At 43.2% G+C, this 26,705-nt stretch overlaps 1 protein-coding gene across 3 annotated transcripts in view; it reads right to left on the reverse strand.

The window, feature by feature from the left end:
- Nucleotides 1–1,916: 1,916 nt before the first annotated feature.
- The window catches only part of PRICKLE1 (prickle planar cell polarity protein 1), a 65,867-nt gene continuing 41,078 nt past the window's right edge, over nucleotides 1,917–26,705 (reverse strand). The window contains exons 1-9 of one of the 3 annotated variants that reach the window (XM_049814326.1): nucleotides 17,009–17,086; nucleotides 16,069–16,272; nucleotides 11,403–11,582; nucleotides 8,983–9,096; nucleotides 8,020–8,157; nucleotides 7,334–7,537; nucleotides 6,586–6,772; nucleotides 5,584–6,447; nucleotides 1,917–4,191 (exon numbers count right to left, since the gene is read on the reverse strand). In XM_049814326.1, the coding sequence (XP_049670283.1) occupies nucleotides 3,335–4,191; nucleotides 5,584–6,447; nucleotides 6,586–6,772; nucleotides 7,334–7,537; nucleotides 8,020–8,157; nucleotides 8,983–9,096; nucleotides 11,403–11,534 (2,496 nt within the window). In that variant the 5' untranslated portion in view covers nucleotides 11,535–11,582; nucleotides 16,069–16,272; nucleotides 17,009–17,086 and the 3' untranslated portion in view covers nucleotides 1,917–3,334. Of the gene's footprint in view, nucleotides 4,192–5,583; nucleotides 6,448–6,585; nucleotides 6,773–7,333; nucleotides 7,538–8,019; nucleotides 8,158–8,982; nucleotides 9,097–11,402; nucleotides 11,583–16,068; nucleotides 16,273–17,008; nucleotides 17,122–26,705 lie in introns of those variants that run through there. The other 2 variants (XM_049814328.1, XM_049814327.1) reach the window with 2 other exon arrangements.

Consider the following 26,705-nt stretch of genomic DNA (forward strand, 5'->3'; position numbering starts at 1 on the left):
GAAGTATCAAAAATAATGAAGTAGAAATTGTTTACCTCAAGCTGAAAAAACTAGAAGTTGTATAGCCATCTTTAAACTTAGTGTCTAATTTTTAAAGTGGATAAAAATACAAGTTGACCCGTCTTTCATTAAGTGTGTTTACAAGTACCTGTTATTCTTCCCCTGACATGAATGTCTCTTAGCAGTCCAGTCTGCAGCAAAACAAAGCTTTCCAAATGTTTTTTAATGCTGTTAAAGACTTGTGGTCCTGCACCCCAGCGGAGGTAAGGGAGAAGTATGTGCCTCGGAGCATTAGAAAATATCTAAACTAGCTCTGAACAAGCTGCTTAACCACTGGAAGGCAACAACGCTGGAGCACTGCTCCCCTAGGCATCACTCCTTGGCTGAGCCTGGTCTTGAGGGAAAACAGGTCAGAGCGCCTGCCTCAGGCTGGAAGAATTGCTGCTGTTCAGGCTGTTTGCACGGACAAATGTGCCTCTCAATTTTTTTTTCCGAGTACAAGGAAAGGTCTCTATCCGCTGCCAAAGCTTCCAGCTGAAAAATAACGCTATAAAAGGTGGTGGTGGTAAGTGTCATTACTTACATCACTCATTTTGAAGTACCCCGAGCCTCTGCGGGAGCAGGGAGTTCGCAGTGCGCCAGCAATGACACCTTTAGCCCGAAGTTATCCTTGGGTTTTGTGTAAGGGCATGGGGAAGAGATTTAGTTTGAGCTTTAGAGGGAGGTAACGTGAAAGATAGTTTGTAAATGAGGCAGTTTAGAGATCTGTGTTGAACAGTTGGTTGTTGAGGTTTTTTTAAACAAGTATTAAGAAGCAACTAAAGCTGTGGAGAACTTCTATCATCTAACCCTCCCTAAGACATTACACCGTGGGAGAGTACGTACGCTGTATCTCAGGAGATGGTGTAAGATCAGAACTATTGGTGGAGACGTTTCTCCGCGAGACAGTTACTTGCTCCAAAAAGGAGACGGCAGTAGCAAGCAGAGCGTTTCGTTTCTGAGGATCCTGGTTCCCCGTATTCGGAAACGCAGGTAAGAATGGAAGGTCCCAATCATTGTTTGAGCATCCTGGGCAAAGTATTAACAAGTCGGCATCTCTCCTCAAGTCCTGGAAGTCCTGGCAGTCTGGGGGTTGTAAGATACTCAAGCACAACAGGCATTTGGCTGCTAGGGAAGCAAACGCTGCCTGAGCCACCAGAGCAGCCCGCCAGCTGGAAGCATCCCACGAGCCGCCCATTGGCCCACGCGATGTAGCACGGTATTACTTTGATCAGCTTTTCTGTACACAAGACTTGTTTGTACTAGAAGAGTGACTTATATGGTGAATACCACCTCTGGGAGTAAAGGATCGTTTGCTTATTTTACCCTGAAAAATACAAGCAAGTAACTGCTAGTTTGGTTTAGCCTTAGCAATAGCTTCATTTTCTTTGGTGTAAGCCAATACTTGTGTGTCCATTCCCTCCCTTTCTTCTAGCTGCTTTTATTTCCAAATTTCTACATCCTCAAGAAGGGCAAGCTTAGTTCAATTTGCCAGGCTTTTTTAGTAAGAAGCATCTGTTATTTCATTAATTACCTTTCTTCAGGTGGTCAGAAAGCCAATGGCTTTAGCATTTACTGTCTTAATTGGTGGATGTCACTGTTAATTCAAGTAACAGATTTCTGCCCTTTATCTAAAAAACTGAAAGTAGTTTATTGTAACTTAAAAATAGCTCCTACTCCACCTATGAGTTCAAGGCAACTTCTGGGATTACCTACTACTTTATAGGTTTTTGCCAGCTTGCCTTCTACAACCACCCAGCATTTCTCTTCCTTTATGTAAGTGAACTTCAGAAACTATTTTTGGACAAGGAGTGGAACAATAATTAAAAAAAAAATAAAAAATCCACAACCACAGGAGCTGCATATTTGTTGTACTGATATATTCCAGGCTTGTGTGGTTTTTACATTTATATAGTTTACATTTTGCTTGACCCATAAATAACACTTGCAAGATTAAGAGGGCCATAGTTTAGAGAGTATTTACATAGCCCCACCATGCATACAGAGCTTTTAATATCTAGTAGACAAAATTAAGCTGGTTTTTGCACTAAACATTTTTCAATATTTTTCAACTTAAAACCCCTGACTAAAATACAAGCAATATTTCATCCATAATGCTGCTGTTAAATCCCTAACAAATCTAGTTTGATATTGTAACAAACTTCTTCAAATTCAGGGATATAAAAATATTCAGCTTTTAAAATTTTAACTGTACAATATGTACATTAGTATTTGCACTGTTAAATTATGAATACATTTAAGCCTATGAAATACTACATTATAAATATCAATGTTTTTTGATTTAGAATTGCAGCTAATACATTTTAAAACCTGGATAATGCATTTGAAAAGACACAATTCTGGAGCCTAATCCTTTAAGCCCTTATGAAAGTATTTGTTACGTAAGTAGATTCATTGACTTAAATGGGGTTACATGCCTGAGCAAAGGACTCCAGCAGTTGTACCTCTCTCTCTTTCACTGCTGGGGGGCGGGGGGCACGGCCTAAAAACCATCATCCCTCATTGGCAGCTAAATCCAATTCCAGCAGCTGAATTAATATCTTCCTTTAAACAGGCAGAAAAAAAAACCCCAACCCTTACAGAGGGATGGCATTCTTAAAAAGCTGCGGAAGGAAAAACATGAAAGTTAAACATATAAACCATTTACAGCTGCTTTAGGATACATCAAGGCCTCAAGCATTTCAGCTCCCACATTCTGATTTTTGCCTCCTTAACAGTGGACTCTTTGGAAAAGGAGCGTTTTCCCAAATTAAAAAAAAAATAAAAAAAAAATAAAAAATCCAGTTTTTGTAAGGAAACTTCAAAGAGGAAGAGTGAGCTTTATCAATGAAGAAAGGGCACAGTACAGAGCCTTCTTTTTCTTGGTGGTTAAGAGGAAAAAAGTCAAAGATCACCCTGCGTGGGTATAGCTACAGCACAGGACTGACAATTGTATTTATTGATCTTTGTTGAATCCCCTCTCTCAGATAATTCAACATAGGTGAATAGCGAGCATAAAATGTCTACAAAACGTCTGTATCGAGAACTGCAATAACAGTATTTTGACAGCTGAAACATAGTATGTAAACCTAGCAATATCTGAGCAGATCATCATTCGGCATGGTGACATTTCTGAATGTTACTTGTACAATGTAAACTCTGGCAGGGTTATAATTTACACTGGCAAAGCATTAAGAACCTTAGCAACTTGCCTAAGTACAACTATTAATATAAAAAGATGTGGTTCAGACTGGAGCTACAGCGTTGACTGGTCTTCCCAACTGTTAAAAACAAATTAAGAAATGATGCAATTTTTTCCTTTGTGTCCCCTCTTCTTCTTTGATTTGGTTGTCCTTTGTCCAAACTGAGAACTAGATAACGCAGTAGTTGGACCAGAAAGGTCATCTGTATAGTACGGATATCTCAGTGATCGTGGCTGTGGAATTGGCTGTCCCAGAAAATATCCTTCCTCTTCAGAATCAGATGACGAGGATGAAGTTGAACACCAGGAGTCATCTTCGTCACCGTACAATCCAAAAAATTTATCAACCACCTGATTCCGCAGTGCATAATCAGATCTAGTATGGGCATATTGTCCGTACAGCTCCGCATTTTGAATATATGCTCGAATCTCACGTGAGCTTCTGTTTTGAATAAATTTTTCATGATCCTGAGGGGAGTAATAACGAAATCTCTCTCTTGGAGAGCATCTTCTTTCTGTGGCCAAGTTAAGTGCATTATCTGAACGAGACTTCCTACTTCTTCTACGATGATGAGAAGGCCGATTTCCACGCTCTTCAAAATGGTAAACACGCCTACGTGTCCTTTCACTCATTGGAGGCTGACGTATTTCAACATTCTCGTAACTTCCATTATCAATAACATCATCCGAAAACTTCACTTGCTGCGGTCTAGACTGGGATTTAGATCTTCTCAGTACAGGCATATGCACTGGCTTTTCCTCTGGCAAGACCTTTTCCTGACACAACTCTGAGCTCAGGCTCTTCAAGGACTCTGTGCTCCGGTGGAGCATTGAAGAATTCAGAGTTCCCATGTTGCTCATTTTCTCACAGTCCTCTACCTCCAGTTCTTGGAAAGTTTGCAAAGAGTAGAGAGATGGCCGTGGCTTGCCTTCTCCATCCATTGAAGCCCCTGCGGGGGGAATGGAGACAGGAGGAAAAGAAAATGAGAGGACCATCAGAGAGATAAGTATTGTAACAAAATAGTAAACACTTTTCAGTAAAGCAGACCTTATTAGTGGTTTTTGGAAATATTACCAAAAAGACTAGCTTCACAGAAGAACAAGCTTTGTTTTGACTTAAAATGTTTAAGTATTAGCTCTGATTACCAAAGATTTAGATAACATTAGGACATCAAGAGCGGAAGAAATTTAGTTTAAAAATTGTAAACGCATACAGCTAACCCTTTAAGAAAAAAGAATTACTTTAAATTATTCTACAGTCCATGCTTGCCATTTTTAAGGCTAAATATTTCATGTTTCTGGTATCACTTAATTCAGTATTCCAGCTGTTGCTACAGGAAAGCTAGGCTTAACTGCCTTGCAAAGAAGGATCCTTACCCTCCAAAAATCATCAGCAGTAAGCTCGCCTGGTTTACTCCCGGTTTGTGTCCGATGACCCTTCACTCCCACAACAGAAATGTCCTCTGCCCTGTAACCTTCCCAGGTGCAATACCTCTAGTTCCTCCTCCTCCTGTGCCCCCTGAGCCAAACTCCCCTCATTAGTTCCTTGATTACTGCTTGCACAATGCAGCATGGGGTCAGGCCTGAGCTACACGAGTAGCTACAATAATTCAGGTTACAGAAAGAAAGGAATGGAGATGACGATAGGACAACTTTTAAAATGGGTCTCTCATACGTAACTCCCAGGTTTGGGTTTTTTTGTAGGGAAATAGGAAAGGAAGGTTAACACACACACACGCACGCACGCATGCACACACTTGGCATATCTGACTTTTATCCCTTTGGGTAATTTCAATCACGTTTGACAAGGAGGTTCACAAAAGTGGATTATCAGTTTCTCCTTAGTCAATGGAGAAAGATAATCTCATAAACCTCATTTCCTAAGGCTAAGAAGTTTATGATCCTTTCAGATTTTCTACATATTTTTACAAGCAAATCAGGAAATTACCTAAAGTGTTTTGCAGATTATCTTTAATATTATCCTAGTATGTAATGCAACTTCTTGTACTTAAGGTATGGAAAAAAAATCATCTTCATTTGCTTAAAGCGGTGGTTTGTATGTAACAAATGGATAGTTCAAGACCATTCTTACTCTGTTTAACATTATGGATTTTTTTTTTTGTTACAAGCAAAGGAAAGGGAATTCAGAAGGAAAGGAGAAGAATTTAAATAGAATTTGAGTAGCAGAAATGTAATCTTGCTTGATAAAGCTATTGCCTACTTTACATGCATCTCTTGCTACTAAAGCTTTTTAGAAATTAGACACAAAAAGTTCAAAATACTCCAACACGCATGCTTTGGTGGACCCCTCCATCAAAAGCAGTCAATTTTTCCCCCATTACCTGTTATGTTGGACAAAGCCAAAGAATCCATTGAGTCTCGAACACTTTGCTCTTGCTGTTTCAGGTCAGACAAACATTCAAGCGAACCTCCATACCACGGAGTTTGGTCATGTTTGTATCCTGACGCCCCGTGTTCCATGTCTAGCTCCTGGATTTTCCTGCTGCTGGCAGGGCCTGGGTGGCTGCCATAGGCAGAGTCACCCAAGCCATCTTGTGACTGAGCCCAGTACATGTCTGACTGATATTTCTTACTTGCTAGGCTTGGATTATTTTTTTTCAAGTCCAACTTGCTCTTGACCATGCTGTCAGAAATCCAGTGTTCGCTTGATCTAATGTCTACTTCAGCAGGCTGCTGGAAGAGGCTTTTATCACCAAACTTCAGAAGAAGTTGAGTCATGTAGTCTTCGTGCTCAGCCCATTCTTCAGGGTCTTCAGGCATTTCCTGCTCTACTCTTCCTTTCCAGAAGTCTTCGTTAACAAAGCTTGCCTCTTCCCTTGAAAGGCTTAAGTCATCCAGCTTACGAGAAAGAGTATCGTCAGCATTGCCTGAAAGGCCAGGAAATTTGTAATTGAGGGCAGGTGAGAGGAGGAGAGACTGGCGGCACTGGTCAGCTGACCGGCTGCTTTTTCCCATGCGAACGCTCCTCCTGGAATCTCTAGATCGAGCAGACTGAAATGCAGAATCGGAAGAGTCGGAGGCATGAACATCCTCTCCCAAGCTGCAGGTTTTTGAACAGTAAATCTGCCCTTGCTTTGGAAGGAAAGGGCAGCCAAGCAAAGAGGTCTTGCACTGAGCACAAGAAAAGCAAGTCTCTGTCGCATGCCAGTGCTGTCCATCATAGGTCATCTGAGCATGGTCAACACCTGGAAAGGGAGAAAAACCAATGCTTTGGGTTTCTCAAAAAAATCACTTGAAGAATCCACACTTCTGGAACGTGAAATAATTTCATAAATTGGCTTTCCCTTATATATAAGTTTAATGCTTTAAAAGGACAAACTTACCAATGTGTTCCCCACAGGTCTCACAATATTCCGCATAGAGAGATTCGAAACAGTTACAGCAGAACGGTCGCCCATCCTTCATGATATATCTCTGTCCACCCAGGATTGTTTCACACTCGAGGCAACAGAAGTGCTTCATGTGCCAGTGGCGACCCTCAGCTTCTGTACACTCATCAGCAAAAATGATCTTTTCAGAGATAAAAAGTAAACTTAGTTAAGTGGCCAAAACCTCACCTGGGGAGTTGAAGCATACAAAATACCCTAATTGTGCAGTTCGCATGCTAAATTTATTTTTATTTAGCTGCCTTTTGAATACAAAGATAGAAACAACACTGTCCCACAGCAACTGCAGCATTCTGACCTTTTCTGTAACAAAAAAAAACCCAAAAACAAAACAAAAAAGAAAAAATGTGTGTGGTTTTTTTTCTTTAAAAAGATAACATAAGAACTCAACCATTAAAGAAGCTGCTCTCAGGATGATATTTTGGAGTACTTGTACAGATCCTTTTTCTAATTCAATCTACAAGATTCAGGTCTAAATACAAACAGGCACGTGCTTTCTAAATACCGTCACATTGCTTGTAATATTGCCAATTTGACAAGAAATGAAACACCTCAGCCTTCAAACATATCTATGTAGCAGAGTCCTGACTTCCTAAATGAATGCAGCTGAAGTTAGTAATTGCCCAAGTGATGCAGTTTGTTAACAACAGGAGTGCAGATTGGCTGTAAAATGTGAATTATTTACCTCATCGCAGGCTGAACATCGAGGTTTGAGAAGTTCAGCGTGGTGCCTGCCACAGTGAATTTTCCCATCTTGGTAGAAGTAGATAAGGTCAACGAGCAGCTCGTTACACGTGAAGCACACAAAACATGAGGGATGCCAGCACACACCAGGCCCAGCTCTTGAGGCAAAAACTGCAACTTCACCGCCGTTTACTTTTGTACCACACTAGGAACAAAACCAGAAAGTGAACACACTTCCCATCCCAAACTACTACCTTCTAGCATTTAAACTAAATTAAAACACCAAACCCAATATGCAGGTTTTATCCCAAAATTCTGACAAGAGGGAAAAAATTATTCTCAATTCTGGTCTAGACAAACCCTTTGTGAATACAAGTTTATTTTATACATAATAACACTTTTTAAGCATATGCCTGGTTTTGACCTGTCATTACTTTAGTATGAGTCAGCAACAGGGGGTTTTGGGTAGGAAATATATCAAAGCTTCAGTTCATTCCCTGTATCAAAGGTTGTGTTTTGCTTAAGCAAGCACTACCTTCTTTCTATTTACATGCATTTTCAAAAATACTTTTTTTTTTTTTTTTTGGTGTTCCAACATAGCAGAGATAAGCTTACACATAATCTAGAGATACTGCAAGTTTTACATTATTCAGCCCCCTAGCTGGCTTGTGGCACCAGTAGTATTACCTGTTCACAAACTGCATGCATCACTGCTCTTGAGAGTAGTTTAATAGTGCCCCGGCCGAGTGCCTCCTTTTTGCGCTGAGAACTGAACATCTGCAGTTCCTTCTTTTCTTCTTCACTTAAAGACTGGCAGTATCTCACCTTCCAGTGAAAATGCAGGAGAACTTACTTTAGATACTGAGCTTTTAAAGTAATAGATTAATAAGTGCATATATGCAAGAAATTCATCAGGTGTGCTGGCAATCATTAAACTTTTCCATCTTGTCTTCTCTACCATCTTAACGATTAGCTAATATGGCATAATACAAAAGTAGCACGGAGAGAGATTTTGCATTACAGGATAAAAAAACCCACCATACCAAACTAAGAAGTTGTCTAGGCAAGACATAAGATTTTAAAAAGCCAAACCAAAACCTGCTGCCATCCTAAAATAATGGAACGGTCCTAAATCAGCCATAACGTTGTCCTTTATATTTATGGTTAAGTGCCCACAACTAAGTATTGCAGTATACACAAGATCTTAAGTATTGACACCCCCGCCCCCTTCCCTTACAAAGAGCTTGTTTGTTATTTCCACTTCTACTCCAAATTACACTGCATATCTGAGATGCAAACCTTTTACTATCACAAAGCATCCTTTTTGTGTGCTACAATGCAATTCCAGGAATTTGTAGGTTCCTGGTAATTGGTGGGTGGCTGCAAACACTATAAAACCAACTTGTGTTAAGTTTATTGCAGTGACACCAGCCTCCCTAACAAGCAAAGGCAGTGTCCTTCCAGACAGCTCTTATCTGCACACAAGCCAACCGGACAGCTAAACAATGGACTCAGTGTACACACCGTGCTGCTTTATAGGTCAGATGCCACGGTTTAGGCCTGTAATAAATACACGGGTAGGCAATTCTCCACGTAAAAGCCGCCAGGGAGACCTAAGCCCTGATGGTGCATCCTAAATTGTGTATTTACCTCATTATCATGGGGTGGCAGCTGATAGAGAAGTTGTTTAATTCGGTGTTTCTCTCCAGGGCTGTTAACGTAAGGGACCTTCTCCTCTGGCAAGCAGGCGAAATACAGCTGGACCTGACCAGGAGGAACGCAGAGTTCAGACCGAGGGACACGCATCACCCAAGCACCACAACCGTCCTTCAGCTACTGTTTTATCTCGGGTCTCGTTTATGAAGAAGGAAGAAGGTTACGCTACATTAGACCTGTGACAGGGTTTCTGCTGGAAATACGAGACCCAGATGAACCAGCTCAGCAAACCTGAATTGTCTCTGATAAAACTAGCACCCAGCTGCTGAATTGCTTTTCTGGAATGCAATTTGCAGTGACAATTAGGGGGGTATCATAAATTATGCACATTTAATGTTCTCATTATTCCCACCCCCTTCAGGGCTGGTCAACAACCCGGTGGAAATTCCAAGTTTCCCCTCTGCAATTTACCACACAAGGCATGAAGCTTTCCAGAAAACAGCCACTATATAAACAAATTTAATTTGCTCTCTGCATTTTACACATTGTTGAGACAAAAGCTGTTTTGTAGTCTCCTGCTGATCAGGTTCACCCAAAGCATCAGCTTTCATTGCTTCCATGTGGGCTTTGGTAAGAAGGTGGAAACATCCTTCCCTTGGGAGGAGGCTGGATCCAGCCACATTTCAATCAGATGCAAATTAACTACAAAATTTTCACAGGCTGCATGTTTTTGATAAAGAAATCAATATTAGGTGTACACACCTAACAATCTTCACTCTTTTTTTTTTTTTTTTTTCAGAAGAAAATTATGACAGGAAAGCTGTAATGAACACTATGACAAAGCCCAATGGCAAAAAATATTTTTGTGGAACAGCTACAGATTTATTGTTTTTCCTATGCAGTTTCCAGCTTGTCACGAGGCCTGGGGCTGTAAATAAGAGCTGACTATTGGCAAAAATATTACTTGCCATCCAGATTGAAATAACGCTCAGGTCAACAGCTTATTACTGTGCAAGACTGATGAAAAAGAAGCAGTAATCAGTCACTTGACTCAGGAAGCAATCAAAATTATATGAGAAAGGTTGTACGAAACATGACTTGGTCTTCATTTAACCAGAATTTAAACATCAGAAGTCTACTGTAAGCTCACTTACTACTGACTGTATTTCAAGAAGCTGCAGGAAAAGATAACAACGTGCAGTAAGAAGTGAAGCTTTAAAAGGTACTTTACGCCCGTTTCTCAAGTTTATTGCACTGTTCTCAAAATAAGTCATTCTTCTTGGGAAAAAAAATCTTTAGTGAGTTTAAGCTAGCTGGATTATGAGGATATTTTAGGGCATTTAATTGTGCTGGCAGAACGTTAGCTTGCTGTTTGCCTTAAGGTCTGATTCATCAGGATTCTTATATATGCTTAGGTAAGCAATAAAAAGAGTTTCCCTAAAAATAGCGCATTATTTGCCATTCCTGCTGACTTGTTACTTTATTCATGATTAAGAAAATCTCTGCATAGCAAAAAGGAGACATCTTCTGCACCTTTATAACTATGGACTGTATTAGCTTGCCAGCTGAAGGAGGTTTGCTCTGCCTCTGTTAGCAGATGCTACAAAGCCACTCTGTCCATTTAACACTCAAGTCTGAGATCTGGATATTACTGAGTACACAGCTTCAGCACAATCATCAAGTAAATATAGCAATAAATCAAGCAATATTATCAAGTAAATGAATACCATGAGAGGTTCATTTTGATCTCCCACAGCAACTTGCTCATCAGTAATTTCACTTTTATTTCCATTACCGTGATGTTATAAAGAAGGAAGAGGAGAGGGGAAGGAACAGCCCAACCAACCCATGAGTTTCAGCTCCAGAGATCATACAAGAAAAATCCTGGCACGAACAAATGGCAGGCATACAACTATTTAAACAAGTGTAAAATATATTACTACTTGTCACAGTGACAGAACACTTGCGTTTATGTGCGCTGTAGTAACATACATGTTCTAGATGTCAAATGCCTAATTATTTAAAGACTTGGCCAGTACCTCACTGCACTTGTACAAGTAGCACAATGCCACAAGGTATGCTATGAGCTTTAATTTAACCTAGTAACATATTTCAAAGAGAAAGCAAATTTCTAAGCTGCTTTTAGACCTGACAATACATACCTCTGTGGCACACATTCATTGAAAAATATTGACTGGGAACCTTTTTTTTGGAACCTAAAACTCCTCGGTGTTGAGGATTTTAAGCTCTCTAAACACAGCCTCATTAGAATAGGAAACAAAACAAGAAGAGTTCTAGACAAATTTAAGTTTTCTACATTATAAGAATTTAATTAGACTTGTAGAGGCAGTGTATCACTCCCTTAGACAGTCCTTACAAGGCTTATTTTAAAAACGCAGAAGCACAGTTGATACCTGCTCTGGTCTGAGGCCTGGGGGTACCCAGGCATATTCTTCCAAGGCACAGCCAGAGTCATCGTCCGATGTTGAGCTTCGCTGACACCCGAAAACGAGATTGTTGGCTTTGGGCTCCATCTCCAGTGGCATAAGTGTGAAGCGTTAAATATTTCAGCTGCACCTCATCAAGCAATTGATCTGGAGAAAGAGATTAGCAGAGCTTTAATACACCTGAACATGCAACAGCTAATTATCAGTGTAAATGATCTTACAACAGTTCAGTATTCCTTGTGTTGCCCAGAACAATAAATGATTGAAGCATCATTACAACTTGCTACAAGCAATTCAAAAGTGCTTAAGAGAGCTATAAAAATAAAACTACTCAAGAAAAAGAAAACTAGACACACACTACCACATTTGGCAACCACAATGTATTTCAATATTAACGCTTGTCATCTTTTACGCTTCTGCTTGTTTCACATCACAGGTTATATGTAGGTGTACCTAGGAAAGACTCATTGAGCAGATACCAACAAAAGGAATGAGCTCTTAAGCTCAACAGGAGCTCTTCCAGAAGTCATTACTACCACCAATCTAGTAACACAAAAGACATGACAACCGCTTGTCAAAAACTAAAGAAATTGTTGCGAAAAGACGGTTGTGCAAGTAGCATCCTGTTTTTCACAAGGTAGGCATAGAGCAGTGAGCGTCTGCTGGATTCCTCTGAGAACTCTGTTTTAGCTGTATTGGAGCGGAAGGGCGTTGGTCCAGTTAAATATCTGAAAGCCAATTAGGCCAGATTAGGCTCTGTAAAATACATCATGATTGTTCTGTTAATTTAAAACCCTACAGGGAGATGCTTCTGTTGATTCATGAAGCCTGCAAAGCTTAATATCAGTGGGATCATTTTGAGTCACAACTGGCAAAGGCGGCTCTCACCAACATCTGTAGCAGTAGAAAGCTTATTAAGATAAGTATCTTCTTACATTAATTCTAGCAGAAGTTCTTAGGAAATTCAGACCAGGAATTTCAGTGAAATACAGATAATGAAAAGCAAAGAGGATGTACCCTACCACGATAGACATCCTGACCACTGGGGTTAGAAACAAGCTTGCTTTTACAGTACCACGTTACACACCAGCTGTGCCTTCCCCATTTTTGGCAATTCTTTCACCTATGCATCTAAACACAGATGCCATTTCTTCAGTACTAGAACCGAGCTGTAGAAAATTTTAATCTCCTTGACATATAACCTTGCTGGTGGCTCTTAAAGGGGAGAGCAATCTAAAAACTTCCGGTGGGTCCCACATTACATTGCCAGTCTCATCACCACCATATTAGAGAAAATAAGTTGCTGCTAGGTCACAGGTGGTAGAAAGATTTAAGACCGCATACCCAAGTATTCTGCTAGTTACTCAACATGAGTTTCTCTTCCTTCAAGCATGAGGCACTGGTTAGTGCCAGGCTCTGTTGATTCAGTATGTAAACCCAAACCTGCTCCATAAAAAGTGGCCACATGCATCCAAAGCTACAAACTCAATGAAATGACGATATTCAGTATTACACAGTCTATCAATCACCATTTTCAATACGTCTATACATTCTCACACCCAATAAAAAGAGATGGGATTACTTAACTCTTCCGCTGGGCTAGTGCTCCAAAAAATTAGCTTGTTAACTTTACTCCCAAAACTTCTGGTTCAAAAACATATGCACTGTTTCTGGTGCACTGCTAAGATGCCAACACACTTCTATTACACTGCATAGCTGCACTGTAGTAAAAGATTCATTTAATACTTGATGGGGCAAGCAAACCTGCCAACCTCCCCTTTGAGAACAGGCTATGTCTACAAAGCTTGTGAGCTGTCAGGCAAATTTCTGAAATCTTACTCTAGCTGAACAACTGAAGGTTAGCAAAACAGCTTCAGAGCTTAGCATCACCATGTCACAATCTCTGCCAAGGAAGGTGAGAAAAACCAAACTCAATCCTAAAAGCTCAATCCTATATATTTAAAATAGAAAGACAGACATCCCAGTACATACTAGATCCCTTGAATTAGTTTCCTTCAGAGAAAAATGATAAGACAAGTGATACAAAACTGTTTCCCTTCTCCACGTACTAGTAGAAATGAAGTCAAGCATCAGCTATGTTTCTGTTATTGCTTGTGTAAAACTGGGGTATGAGGAAGGAGGGACAGAGGAATACCGTGACACAGTTAAGAACTTGCTCTAGCAAAAAAAGGCAACAGTGCTCACTGTTGCAGATGGATGGGGATGCTCAGGTTGGCAGCTTGTGTCCCGCATCATCTATAACCAATTCTTAAATGTAAAATCACTACGAGTAGCACTGAGAAACCCAAGATGATCTTAGCAGCAGATGAACTGTTTTACAATTTCCCTTCAGAAAGGGCTAGATACCTGGTTTACAATAATATGCCACTCACTGACACCTAAGCTGCTATTTCCAATTCTTACAGCACTACAACATGAGAACTTGTGTTGGTCAAATTATCACTTTTCAAGAACTGACTCCTGCCCAATAACCCAGGAATAAAAGCAGTCACTAGGTGAAACACCTTCACCAACACTTCATTAGGCAGCCTGACCTCAGCCACACCACAGAAAGCAGATCTGAAATGTAATTCAGGCAAAGGGACAGGTTCAAGCACTGCCAGTCCCCCGGCACTCGAGCAGGCTGTACCCCCGGCTTGCTTACACGACACCCACCGCTCACAAGCACAAAGGTAATTCAGTAATTGTTTCTTCGTATTGATTGTTCAAAAACCTGTCTCTGTAAGATCAAAGATTAACTTCTCTGACTTACTTTCTTCTCTTGAAAGACAAGGAAAAAAACCCAGAATCTGAATGCATGAAGACTTGTTAACCTTTCTGAGGATTTTTGAACACTAAGGTTACGTGCTACTTCTACATGGCAAAAAGCAGCGCTGGGTAACACTGGGATTTCAAGTATAGCGAATGTACGTAAGTGCGAGAGCGTTGCCTAATTCCAAAGGAAGACAAGGCATTGGTATGAGAGAAAGACCACGCTGCTTTTCCACGGAGATGGATCCTGCCCAAGTCACCTCTGACCCATCCATTTCAGACAGAACACAGTCCAGGTCCAGCAAGAGAAAACCACAGACCCACAGGCCCACTTCCCAGTGACACAGGGCAGGTTGAAAGTATGGCTGGCTGGTAGAGAATAAAGGAAAAATACACCTCCCCTCCAACTGTTAAATGCAACTTTACAGTCAGGGTGCTCCTCCCCAGATAAGGCGATTGGAAATGTTTAAAGCGAGGTTCCTAAATCTCAATGAACCAAGATTACTCAAAGGACAGCATTCACTTTAAAAGAAAAACACTACCATAGAGCTAATGGTAAGCCAGCTATAAAATGACTGACAGCGCACCATATATCATTATGGTCATGTCACAAATATCGTGGTGTTGCTGACAGTGAGGTTTCTAAAACAGCCCAGCTTAACAGCAGGCTTGCTGCAGAACTGTTTTAGCAATTGCTTGTTTAGGAGTTCTCCTTCCTCTCCTGCTCAAGTGTAATTTGGTTTGCATTTTAAAACTACAGGGTTCTTCCTCCCTGCCCCCCACCACACTCATCCTTCAAAGTGATCTGTTTAAAATGATTACATCCTAAGGAGGATTCAAATGAATATAAACAACAGCTGAAAAAATAAATGCTTTCCGAGGGATGAGTAGAAAGGTGGTCCTTCTACTCCTGCCACGACATCTACAAAACACAGCTAGGATGTTTTGTTTTGCTTTCTTAAAAGTCTGTGGAACGTTTTGAGGTTTTGGCTCTGTTCAAATACTGCCTCTCAAAAAAAGCTTCATAGCCTACAAGGAGGTATTTCACTGACAGCTTGACAAGTATGAATAACATAATTGAATTAAACAGCTAAATTTCATTTCAAAAGAAAAGCAATTAATACCTTTTTTCCACTGATGTATTAAAACAACCGTATTCTGACAGCGTTCTTAAAAGCAAAGACAAACTACACTCCTAATTACAACAAACCTATTGGTACACAAAACATTAGGGTATCAGACTTGGAGCAAAGCTGTTGCTGAACCCCATATGAAGGTTATCCCCGTGCTAGGATTTCCAGCTCACTGATTATGTTCACCCCTGACCAGATAGAAGAGGTCGTGATTTGTGAGCACAGTTAGACAAACATCTCCTTGCCCATCCCCTGCTGTTTTACTCTGTCCTGCAGGGCAAATTGTTTAACAACTTTTTTGTTAGAAGGCTTGTTAACAAGGCTATAGGGGATACAAGATGCATATCACATGCATCCATTCACAATGAAAGCCGAATGAGTTAAGATTAGCATGGCCAGCCCATTCACCTGCTTATTTAATCCCTGGTGCACGATAACTGCATTAGAAGAGCGAGGGTGTAATACAGCGGCAATAAACCACCACAAAATAACTATTAATAATTTAAAAACCATTTCCAATACATCTTACGGGAATGATCAGAAAGCCCCATTCCCTAGCTACAGTACAAATAACCTATTTACGGACAGCTCTGTACTTGGGAAATCTGGATCTGCAGTCGACGAGCAGAATTTGTGTGGGCACCAGCCCACAGCGACCGCTTCAGCTGTTGGGTCCTTCCAGTAACGAGCTATCCAGAGCAGCGGGGAAAGGAATGAAGCCTGCGTACTTGTTCATTCAGCAGGCCTTTAGACGGACCCTAGAAGCAAGGACTGTTTTCCCCTTCCATTGGCCAGCCCACAAGCACCGCCAGAAGAACGAACTGCTTTCCTCCTCTAGCATCCTAGTGCAAAGATCACTTTCCCAACTGGAAGCCGGACGATCCTTCTCGGGATGTTTTCCTTGGACGAGCCATACTGCAAAGGCAGGCTACCTGCGTTAACAAAAGGAGGAAGCACGGTGACAAAAGCATCGCCCCACGCCAACACCTCGGATTTGGATGTCTTACGCTCGGCGCTGCGCAGAACACGACCACAGGCTGCAGTTCGGCAAAAACCAAACCTCTCGCCGAGGAAGCGGTATTCTCACGGATGCTTCCCCCCCCTCCTCTCCTTAAGAGGGTGTACAGATTTAGAAAGAAAGAAATCTTGCCTTTTACAGTCTCCCATTGATTTTTTTTTTTTTTTTAATTCTATTTTAAACAGCAGCCAGACTTTACTCCAATGTACACATATACTCAGGTTTCACCCCGTCACCTGTTGGCTCCCGAACAACACCCTTCTTTGTTAGGGCTCACAGCCCTCATTTGAGACGACTTTCCAGAGAAAACACTTCAAGAAAGTGTTCAATAAGTCACAAGACTGGAGTTGTAAAAAAAACCAAAAAAACCAAAACCCCCAAAACCAACGAAAAAACCTAACGAAATCCCGCGCACAGCCCAGCTTATCCTGACAGACCGGCCGGGACGATGCCTTCTTCTCCAGCAGGCAGAGCTCCCTCAGGGATGGCTGGGGGGTGATATTTCCCATCCCGCCCAAGTTTCAAGGACGTGACGGTGGGTCAGAGGCTCCCGCAGCACCCCCCCCCCCCCCCACCCCCGGTTCCGAAGATACCCCGTCCCCCACCCAGCCGCTCCGGCGAAAAGCAGGACCCCCCCCAAATTAAATTACCTCTTGACAGCACCGGAACGGCGGCGGAGCCGGGAGAAGCGGCTCAGGAGAGGCGATCCCCGCTGCAGACCCGACCCCGCGCTCCGGCTCTTTTCAACCCAGACCCTTTCCCCGTGTCCCCCCCCCCCCGTGTCCGTCCTCCCCCGGGGGGTCTGTAAGGACGGACAGACCCGCTGAGGCGACCGCAGCTCCCAGCTCCGCCACGGAAAGCGGCTCCTTTCCCTTCCCTTCCCTTGCCGGGCAGGTCCGGAGGAGCGGCCAGCGCCAGGCACAGCCCCACAGAGGAAAAAGCAGGGGGTGTGTTTGGGGGGGGGGGGGGGGGGCTCCTCCTGCCCTGTCCCGCCTGCTGGGAGCCCGGCGGGAGAGCTACCTGCGCCGCCCCCCCACCCCCGGCCCTCCTCCTCCTCCTCCTCCTTCTCCCCCGGGGCTGCAAACCGGGGGTGGGGGGTGTGAGCTGCCTCCCCCCGAGCGCCGTCCGCCCCTCACCGTTCCTCCGGGAGGAATTTCTCTTCGCCCCCCCCGCAGCCATCTTCCCTTCAAAGTGCTGCCCGAGGCGGGGGAGGGAAGGAAGAGGCGGGGGGGGGGGGGACACACGGAGCCGCTCCTGCCACCGACCCCCAGGTAGGAAGGGTCGCATCTCGGGGGCAAAGCGGCAAAGACACCCCCCCACGGGAACCCCTTATCTGGGGGGGCCCTGCCGTGGCGGACGGGGAGACGGGGTACTTCGCAGACACTTATCGCTTCCCTCCAGGAAGGGAATTTGCATGAATTTTAAGTTCACTCTTCCAAATTTGAATGCCTTTGCCCGCGGGGTGCGAAGGGGAGCCGGCCCTGAGGGGTAAAGGCGCTGAGAGAAGCATCCCTGTCCCCATCCCCGTCTCCCCCCATATCCCTGTCACCCCCCAAATCCCTGTCCCCATCCTTGTCCCCCTCCTATATCCCTGTTCCCCCCACCCCCGTGCTCATTAACCATCGCCAGACGCAGCCAGACAGAAAGGCAGGCTGATGGATCCGGACCAAGGCCGGGCTTATCTGATCTCAAGCCGCAAAGCCTATCCTGGGTTAACGACGTGAAAAACCAGCCGATCCCCATCACTAAGCCGACCCTGCCGTGAGATGTGCCCAGAGACCTCGCAGTCACTCGCAGAACCGACCGTGGGCGCACGAACGAGGTCCCGCACGGATCCAACCCCGTGAAATCAAAGCTGCAGTCTGCAGCTCCTGCAGCAGGGGAAAAAAAAACCCCAAACCACCAAACCAAACCCCCAAACCTGCTTAAACTCCAGCAAATTAACCAGCTCCAATCCTTCCACACCCCATCTCCCTTCCATAAGCAGTTTCGCTGGTTGTACCACCTCCGTTCTTAAACTGCTAAGTTGTTTTGAGGTCAAAGTTGGCCTATCACTTGGATGAACTAGAGATTTTGTCAGAGCTTTTGTCAGTGCTGGCTTTACAAGACCCAGACTGTTTCTATTCTGTTTGTTGGACTGAGCAGACCCCATCTGGTGGCCAGCTGAACATCTGCCAACTCCATTCATCATTAATCAAAAATGGAAATGTCAGGAATAATGTTTATTCTTCCCCACTACACGACTGAATTAAATACCAACAATTTGCATATATTGTCTACTCCTTTTCCAGGGGTGCCTGACCTTTTCTCAGTAGTTCCCCGCAGCGAGGGCTCACCGCGTCTGCACAGCACATTGCAAAAAGGGGAATCTCATTTGGGGACTTCTGCAACACAACCAACTCAGCTGCCGCAGATGAGTTTGCAACGTTTTCCTGACCTAGAGCCTACCGAAGCCAAAGAAGAGACGCTCCCCGACTCTACCGGGCAGTCAAACTGTCCCCGATCTCGCTAACACTTTCCCTGACACTGAAGTGTTTGAGGGCCTACAGAGATAGTTGGCTGCACTGCTCTTTTTTCCCCAGATTTTTCTGGCTTGAGCACAGAAACTACTATATTGTTCTGGGCAACGCACTTTCAGGTTATCAGGCCAAAACCAACCATTGCGATCTTCTAGCCTGAACTCATGTGGTCATACGCTTTTCCTGAAATTACTGTCTGCGTGAACAAAACATTTGATTTTGATTTAAAAGTACCAGCAATGAAAAACCCACTACAACTCCTGTTAAATCCACTATAGCCCTTGTTCAATTGTTTCAAGTAGTCAATAATTTTAATTTTTTTTTCTTTTTTTTTTTTAAAATCTTGAATTGCTGCATTTCAATGCTCAAATGCTGGATGGTACCATCCCCTTGAATGTTAGGCTTAAGAACCAGCTATCGTAACTCCCCCCAGGCATTCGCAAATTCTGAAAGTCATTCCTTAACTATCTCCTTTGATTCAGGCTACTTTCCACAAGAACAAATGTGTTGCTATGATATTTTTTTTATTTTTACACAACAAATACGACAGCATACATACTTGTTATCTGAAGCATAAACTACTTGTTATCTGAAGCATAAACTATGCTACAGAAGTTGCCTTAAAAAAAAAAAAGCTAAAAAAAGACAGGCACAAACCAACTTGCCCTTTAAGGCATGTTACAAATTCTTGACTGTGGCTGGGTAGAGCTGATCCTTCAAAGAACCGGATGCTTCAAGGGACCTGTAATGGATATAGGTCCTTTTGCCCTAAGGTATTAGCACAAATTTAGCCTAGGTAACAACTTTCCTGTACTACTGACCGGGCCAGGGGTGTTCTTCTGGCCTGTAAGAAATACCCTCAGCTGTATCAGTGTGGTTTCCCAGTTTGCAATTATCCACATCAGGGAACATCCCCTGAGATAACACTGGTAATTGCTACCTTTGTTGGCAGTCACAGAAGAGAGACCAAGGAGCAGAAAATGCATTAACCTCTTGTGCTTCAGAGGCGGCTTCTCTGGGTAGGACAGTGGCATAACACCCACCTCTCAAGCCCAATTAGTTCTGTGGATAAACAGGAGAGTTCATCCTCTACATCATCACCCTTTAATGATCACCACCTCCACTGCAAGAGTTTTAATTAAGGATCATGTCACCTGTTCATTTAAAATAAAAAGTCGCAAGTCAGCTATTGAAGGTGAAAGTACGCAGTAAGGTGAATGGAAGCTAGAACAACAACAAAAAAATATCTGAGTAATAATTCTTCTAGAGAAGTCAATGCGAAACCTATTAAAAATAAACCAGGTTTCGTGTTTTGAAACAAAACCAATCAATAAAGGTTTTGCATGTTTCCAATCGCACATGAGGAGCCCACAAAGCAGGAATTACAACTGCTCCCCAAGGATTTAGGCAAAAATCAAAGCCCACCTACCTAGTGCAGGCAGGTCCAGCCCTTCAGGAACCTGAGGGACAACGACCGGACCAGGTACGCTCCTGCCTGCAGGCTACGGCACAGGGAGCTCTAGGACCTGTTCACAGCACCAAGGTCCTTTCCACCTTCAGTGGGCCTAGGTCTACGAGCCCTTGAGGGAGTGAAGAGGCCAGGCTAAGGGATGCAGTTTCACCAGGGTCTGAACTATCTACTGGAAAACCCAACCCAGTGAAAAAACACCAGTTTAGTTCCTTGGATCTGCCGGTGTTAGCACAAGGGAAAACCAGGACCAGCTCCGAGGAGGCTGGACTGCCGTGGAGCTGCAGGCTCAGCTGTCCATTTCGCTCCCTCTCTCTTCTGGGCAAACAGGGAGTTGGGGGCCTTGCAAACACAAGGGCAAGGGGGTCTTGCTCGGCTGATGCATAAATGGCCTGACCTCCAAGACCACTTTACAGAACGCTCCAATACAAGTGAAATTTAACTACGTTCACCTCGACACATTCAGATACCCTTGTGGACATCCACCCGCATCTCCAGATATTTGAATGTCTTGTCAAACCTGGCCCTAGGCCTCCTCTCACAGGTTAAGAGCATCAGTGTGGAAGTAGGTGGCTTCGTAAGTGGGAACTGTGTGCACAGTTCTACCACTACGTATGATCCCTAGGAGACACCTGACACGCTGGATGCCCTTGAAGCAAAGCTGAAGCCTGGAAGGACCCTAATGGGCCACCAGAGCAAAGCCACCCTTCTCTGTGCTGCTCCGTGCCTACAGCCATGGGTGAAACCTCCTTGTGCTCTCCCCATTCAGCACCGATTCCTCCTGCCCACCCGAACAGGGGGAGTTTGGCACCAACAGTGGATGGCCACGTGCTGCTGGGAGCAGAGGCAGACCAGTCCCCTTTCTGGTGCATCGGGGCCTCTCAACTGTGTCGCTGGCTGGCGTCTTTCTGTGGTTTTTTTTTTTTTGAGGCTGCAAAGAAAGGGCACGGAGGCAGCACCTCGTGAGTTCTGACAGCTCCGAAGTCTGGATCTTTTAAATAACATTTAAAAACACAGAGAAAACCAGCTCTGTAGGGGATGTGCAGGCAATAGACAAGAAATGATATGCAACAGAGGGGGAGAGCTATGGGGCTTAAACGCATGAAACGCAACATGTTAAAAAAATATGGGTAAGACAACTTTTGCCCACCACAGGTTTGTGACTGAGTCAGGGTGCTCAGTTTCCACTCTTTGCTGCATTCCCTGTGATCCTACCGGTCTGCCCTCTGCCTGCCTCAGTGTCGATGGAGCAGCGACAATGCACCAAACAACTTTAGAAAGCAAGGGAAAACATTCAATGGAAATATTAACATCAGATAACAAATCAGGAGACAATCAAGTAGCACGAGACAAGTAATAATAATTAAAAAAAAAAAGGCCCATTTTTATTTTCACCTGCCAAACAATAGCACAGGGATCTGCCGAGGCATCCAGCAACCAGGCATCAAGGAAGGCAACAGCACCTGGACAGCTTGCTATGGAGATCTACACCAGCTACCGCAGGCATGGAGACTGGCCAGCTTCAGCGACTGTGTGTTGGGAATGAACGTCTAAGAGAGGTTTATTTTATTTCCTTTTCTTTTTTTAACGCTCTCAGTGTTGAAGACCAACACACCTTTTAAAACCGCGATCCTACTTTGCTTCAGCAGCAAAGAATTAAAGTTTCATTAAAATGCCCTTCCTTGTTGGATCGGGCTAGGACTTGCTCCTGAACCAACAGGTCTGTTGCCATATCTGGAAACTCGTAACCCCACAGGCTTTTCTGAAGACAGTAATCTTGATTTTATCGTAATTGGCTCCATGCAGCCCACAGTCGCACAGGGCAGAGGTAACCGCCCGGGTGCCCACAATACCACTGCAACCGCCAGCTGACGGGCGCGAGCGTGGCTCTCCTACCCACATCGACACCCTTGGTTAATTAGCACCCTGTTTCCCAGGCTGCACAAGGCACAACAAAATGCGTTGCAACAACATGCGCCTGCAATGCTTTGCCAGTAGCAGAGGCTGACGCAGGGTGGAATCGCTGCCTGGGTTTTTAATAACACCCCAGCGCAAACATCATTATGCAACGGGGAAGGTGTTGCAGGGCTGGTGCTAATGCACTGTTTGCTTATTGAGGGACTTTTCAGGCAGGTATTGTGCCAAAGCCTGTGTAGATGATGAATGATGTCACTCTTATCTGTGTCGAGCTCCATTCTCAGGCCTTGCCTCTGAAGAACTCCTCACAACTTATCTAAATTGGTTTGGAAATTGGTTTAGATTAAAAAATAAAATGGTGCAAGCTGTGTGGCTCTTCTACTATGGTCCACGCACATACACACATGTGAAGGGATACTCACACCAGGAGAGGGGCATCCATGTAAAGAAACTAAAACTAATATTTAAACTAGTATTTAAAAACAAATTTCAAACCCTTTGTGAGTACAGTTTTGTTGCGTGAGTAATGCTCCAGTTACACTCAGTCTGCCCTGTCTCTGATGATGCTTTTTAACAGCCTAAACTTAGGGGAAAAAAAACCCCAGGGGATTGAGTTTAAGCAAAGGCAAAGTTTGACTTGGAAGATTACTACTGCTGCTGCAGCATTATATCCAGAGAAAACAAAATTCAGTTTTAAGCCACAGATGAGATTTGCAAAAGGTTTGCGGTAACCTCCTCTTGCTTAAAATCTTCAGGGAAAATCTAGCAGTCACTGAAGCAGGTACCCAGCAGAGCACTACATTGCCATTTTCCAGAAGCCATACCCACAGCATGCTACAAAGAGAAGAGAGAGAACAATCCTCAGATTCACTGTTAGTTTATTTTACCAAATTAATCTCACAGGCCATCCTCAAGGCAGACAGTGATGCAAGGAGGATGTAAAAAAATGTCAGGTGGATAACGAGATACATTACACCTTTATTAGCTTTCTGTAGTGCAGCAGTTGCAAGAGAAAAAGAGAGACTACCAGATGAGCTGTCAAGACTGAAGGCCACAAAACTCTACCAAAAGGCATCACCAAAAAAAGGTAAGTGTTTCAGTCTTTTGCATAGGAAGATCAATGGCTAAATAATTATCCCAGCCAGGTAAGCCTGGGAACAGTCCTCTCACTTCTTGCTCAGCAAACAAAAACCTGTCTCAAAGCTGGGCAGGCTTCTACCTCAACAGAGGTTCATCACCCTTCTATCCACCCAGCTCATGCTCTCTGCCACTGCTGTTACTGTAGCTTTCTTGATTTTTATAAGGTTTCTTTTTTCTTCATGCTTAAGAAGGCTTGTCATGGGCTCGGCAGCATCCAAATGACACCCTGACCCGAGACACTAATGCATAGTTTTACAATGAGTTTCCATGCTTTGTCACTGCCTTAAAACAGAAGGGATACTAAAATCTCCTCTTTCCCCTTCTTCTCTCCTACCTGTCCAAAAAAGAAGAAAAAAAGAGAAGAAAAAAAAAAAGAAAGTCCTCCACCTAACTGAAGTTCCTTCTATGAGAGCAATGAAGGTTTCCCCCTCACTCCCATGACTTTTGAATGTGTTAGAAATCTCCACAAGCTGGCATCCTGCTAAAAAATTTCCCATTGTCTTGTTTCCCAATGGAAGTGCTGTAACATAAACCATTACCCCAAAATGGGCACCAAGCCAGCCCCTATTTACATGCCTGGGCAAATAAAAACCAATGTTAAGGGGGTTTTGCCCTTAGTACAAGCTTCACCTTACTAACATTAATCAAACTGTGTATGACCAAATAAGATGTGGGGTAAACATGCAAGGTTTAAGCTTGCTGTCTCTTTTCCTAGGAGGGTTATGATTCAGCACGTTTTCTGAGAAACCCGAACAGGCTTTCCACTGAACAGAGTGAGGAATGATGATTTGGGAGGTTACATACTTCACCACCACCACCCCCACCCCCCCAAGTATGATTAGTTTTTTTCTGCTGGTTTAGCTCCCAGAACTGGTTTATTACAGGATGAATTGAGCGCAATTGTCAGTATTAGGGAGGGGATGGGAGTAAAGCCCAGAGGGAGGGTCCCACTCCTGGTCAGTAGCTAGCTATTAAAACTACACTGATACATCAAAACCACATCAAAAGGCAGCCAGGGAAGATGGCTTCACCGGCACTTCTCTCAATTGCCTGCCAAGTGCCCTTGGGATTATGGACACACAGGTATGAACAGAGGAGAAAGATTAGGCAAGAAGTGCTAGATCAGTAAAAACCCCAGACCTAGTAGAGTCACACAGTCCAAAGGCATTTGAAAGAGTCAAATTTCTCCTCCAAGTATTCCCTTCACCACAGACCTAGATGCTTAGGATTGGGTGGTTGGAGACATAAAGCGTTCCTTTCCTTCTCTTCATCTCCACTGCACTTGAAGTTCAAGGCCAAGTGTCTGTTCCAGATGCGAGTTATGCCTGGTTTTCAGCAGGAAATAGTGAAGATCTCAGTTAAACAAATATTCAAATAGAAATCCAGTTACTTATGTTTCTTAGCCAGCGGTCATTACCCTTTCCACACCAACTGGCAAGATATTTAATTGTTACTACAACAGGGAAAAACAGTTTAAGTCCCCTAAATATCAAGCTTCACTTCATCACCAACATGACATTACTATAGACAAGTCTGGAGCCTCCGATATGTGTGTCTTTCCTTAACTGTATTTACAGAAATGTTTGCAGAATAATCATATTTTCAGAGTAAAAGATTTTAGATTATTCATAGTAATGAAAGTCCTTATGTATGAAGCACACAGTACAACTGAAGATTGTTTTAAGAACACTCAACTGGCACTCTTGACATGAGTGACCTTTGTACAAGCATCCATTTATCCTTAAGTCCTTACGGTACTGTCAGCTGCTGAAACAGCAACTGCTTGACAATACCTGACACCTGATACTCAGCTGGCAGCCTCCAAGCTTTAAGCTACACCCACCTGGGCTTGCCAGCATGTCCCAGCTTTTCTTACCAGCTTGCTCAGGAGGATGGATTCCTTCGGATGCGTAGCCTTGAAGTAATAATGCCTGCCTTTGAAAGAGTACCAGAATTTAATGGAAGTGAACAAGTACGATTGCAATCTATGGCCATAGACAACACATGCTTCTAGAACAGACAACCTCCACCCCCATTTTTAAGAATATATTTACATTCAGCCACTACAAAGGGAAGCATTTCATCGTTGCTATGAGTTCCAACATCAGAGGTTGAGGGAATCTGCTCAAGTGTCAGGCCACTTTCACAAAGATAGGTCAGGATTAAATTCTGCAGTTTCCAAGGAAGAAGTTCAATCATTTTCAGGATGAGACAGCAGAAAAACATCCAACCTTTCCACTACATAATGCTTCAGTATCTTTTAAACAGGTTTTGAAAGCAAATATTTGAGGTAGCAATGTGAACTCAAGGCAAAACCCCAAACTGCCACAAATCAGGTTTTGTTAAGTAAAACCTGTGAATATCAGAGCTGCTTGATCTGGCTTCAGATATGTCTGACAGGTGATTTGTCAAGACATGGCATTTTTACAGGTCTGAGAAATCGCAATTGTCACATACAGAGTCTATAAAAAGTCCTGAGAATATTCATGTATGTTTAGGGTTAGTTTAAGTTTTCAACAATTTAGTACCTTTAAACTTGTGTATTTTCCTGACTTGCTTTCCTGTCTACAGCAATTATTGCTGAGACAAGATTAACTCTTAGACAATTAGTAAGCAGAGGAGAGATGAGAATAAGTGTTTCACAACAGCCATATACACATGACTCTCCAGCTTGATGTAATCTTTGGATTTTTGTGTCACATACACATCCCTCCCTCCTCAGTCATCATCTACTTTCTCTTCAGTGGTACTCCTTCATAATTCTCCTACCCTGATATGCAGAACTAATGAGTCAGTGATAATTCAGTGATAATTACATTGTTTTTGTAAATGCAATCAATTGACAACTGGCCTGGACTTTACCTCCACATCGTAACAAGAACTAGAGTGTTCTGAAGGTACTCTGAACCTTGCACCAGCCAAATTTTAAAACAAGAAACACTTTTCCCAACAAAGAGCAGGGTGGGGATTTGGGCAAGAATCACTTTTTAGGTTTGGAAGATTGGCTTTCATCAACAGATATCCCCCCCACACACCTCCATACTGGTGTAAGCTCCATTCACAGAAAGAGGATCTTAACAGATTACTAATGTGCACATTAAAGAAAAGAAAAAAAAGATAAAAGGTTTAAAAAGACAATCTAGTTAAATTAGCTCCAGTTTCATTAAGGAGACTTCAGTTACAGAATGGAGAATCCTGACCTTGTTTTGAGCACTGCCACTGCTTTCTCAACCAGCTTGGTGCCATTATGCAGTCGGATTAGAAAGTCCTTCCACAATCAATTCTTGGTGTGCTGATCAGATA

The sequence above is a fragment of the Accipiter gentilis genome, chromosome 11 (assembly GCF_929443795.1).
Source record: "Accipiter gentilis chromosome 11, bAccGen1.1, whole genome shotgun sequence".
In the NCBI taxonomy this organism is placed as follows: Eukaryota; Metazoa; Chordata; class Aves; order Accipitriformes; family Accipitridae; genus Astur; species Astur gentilis.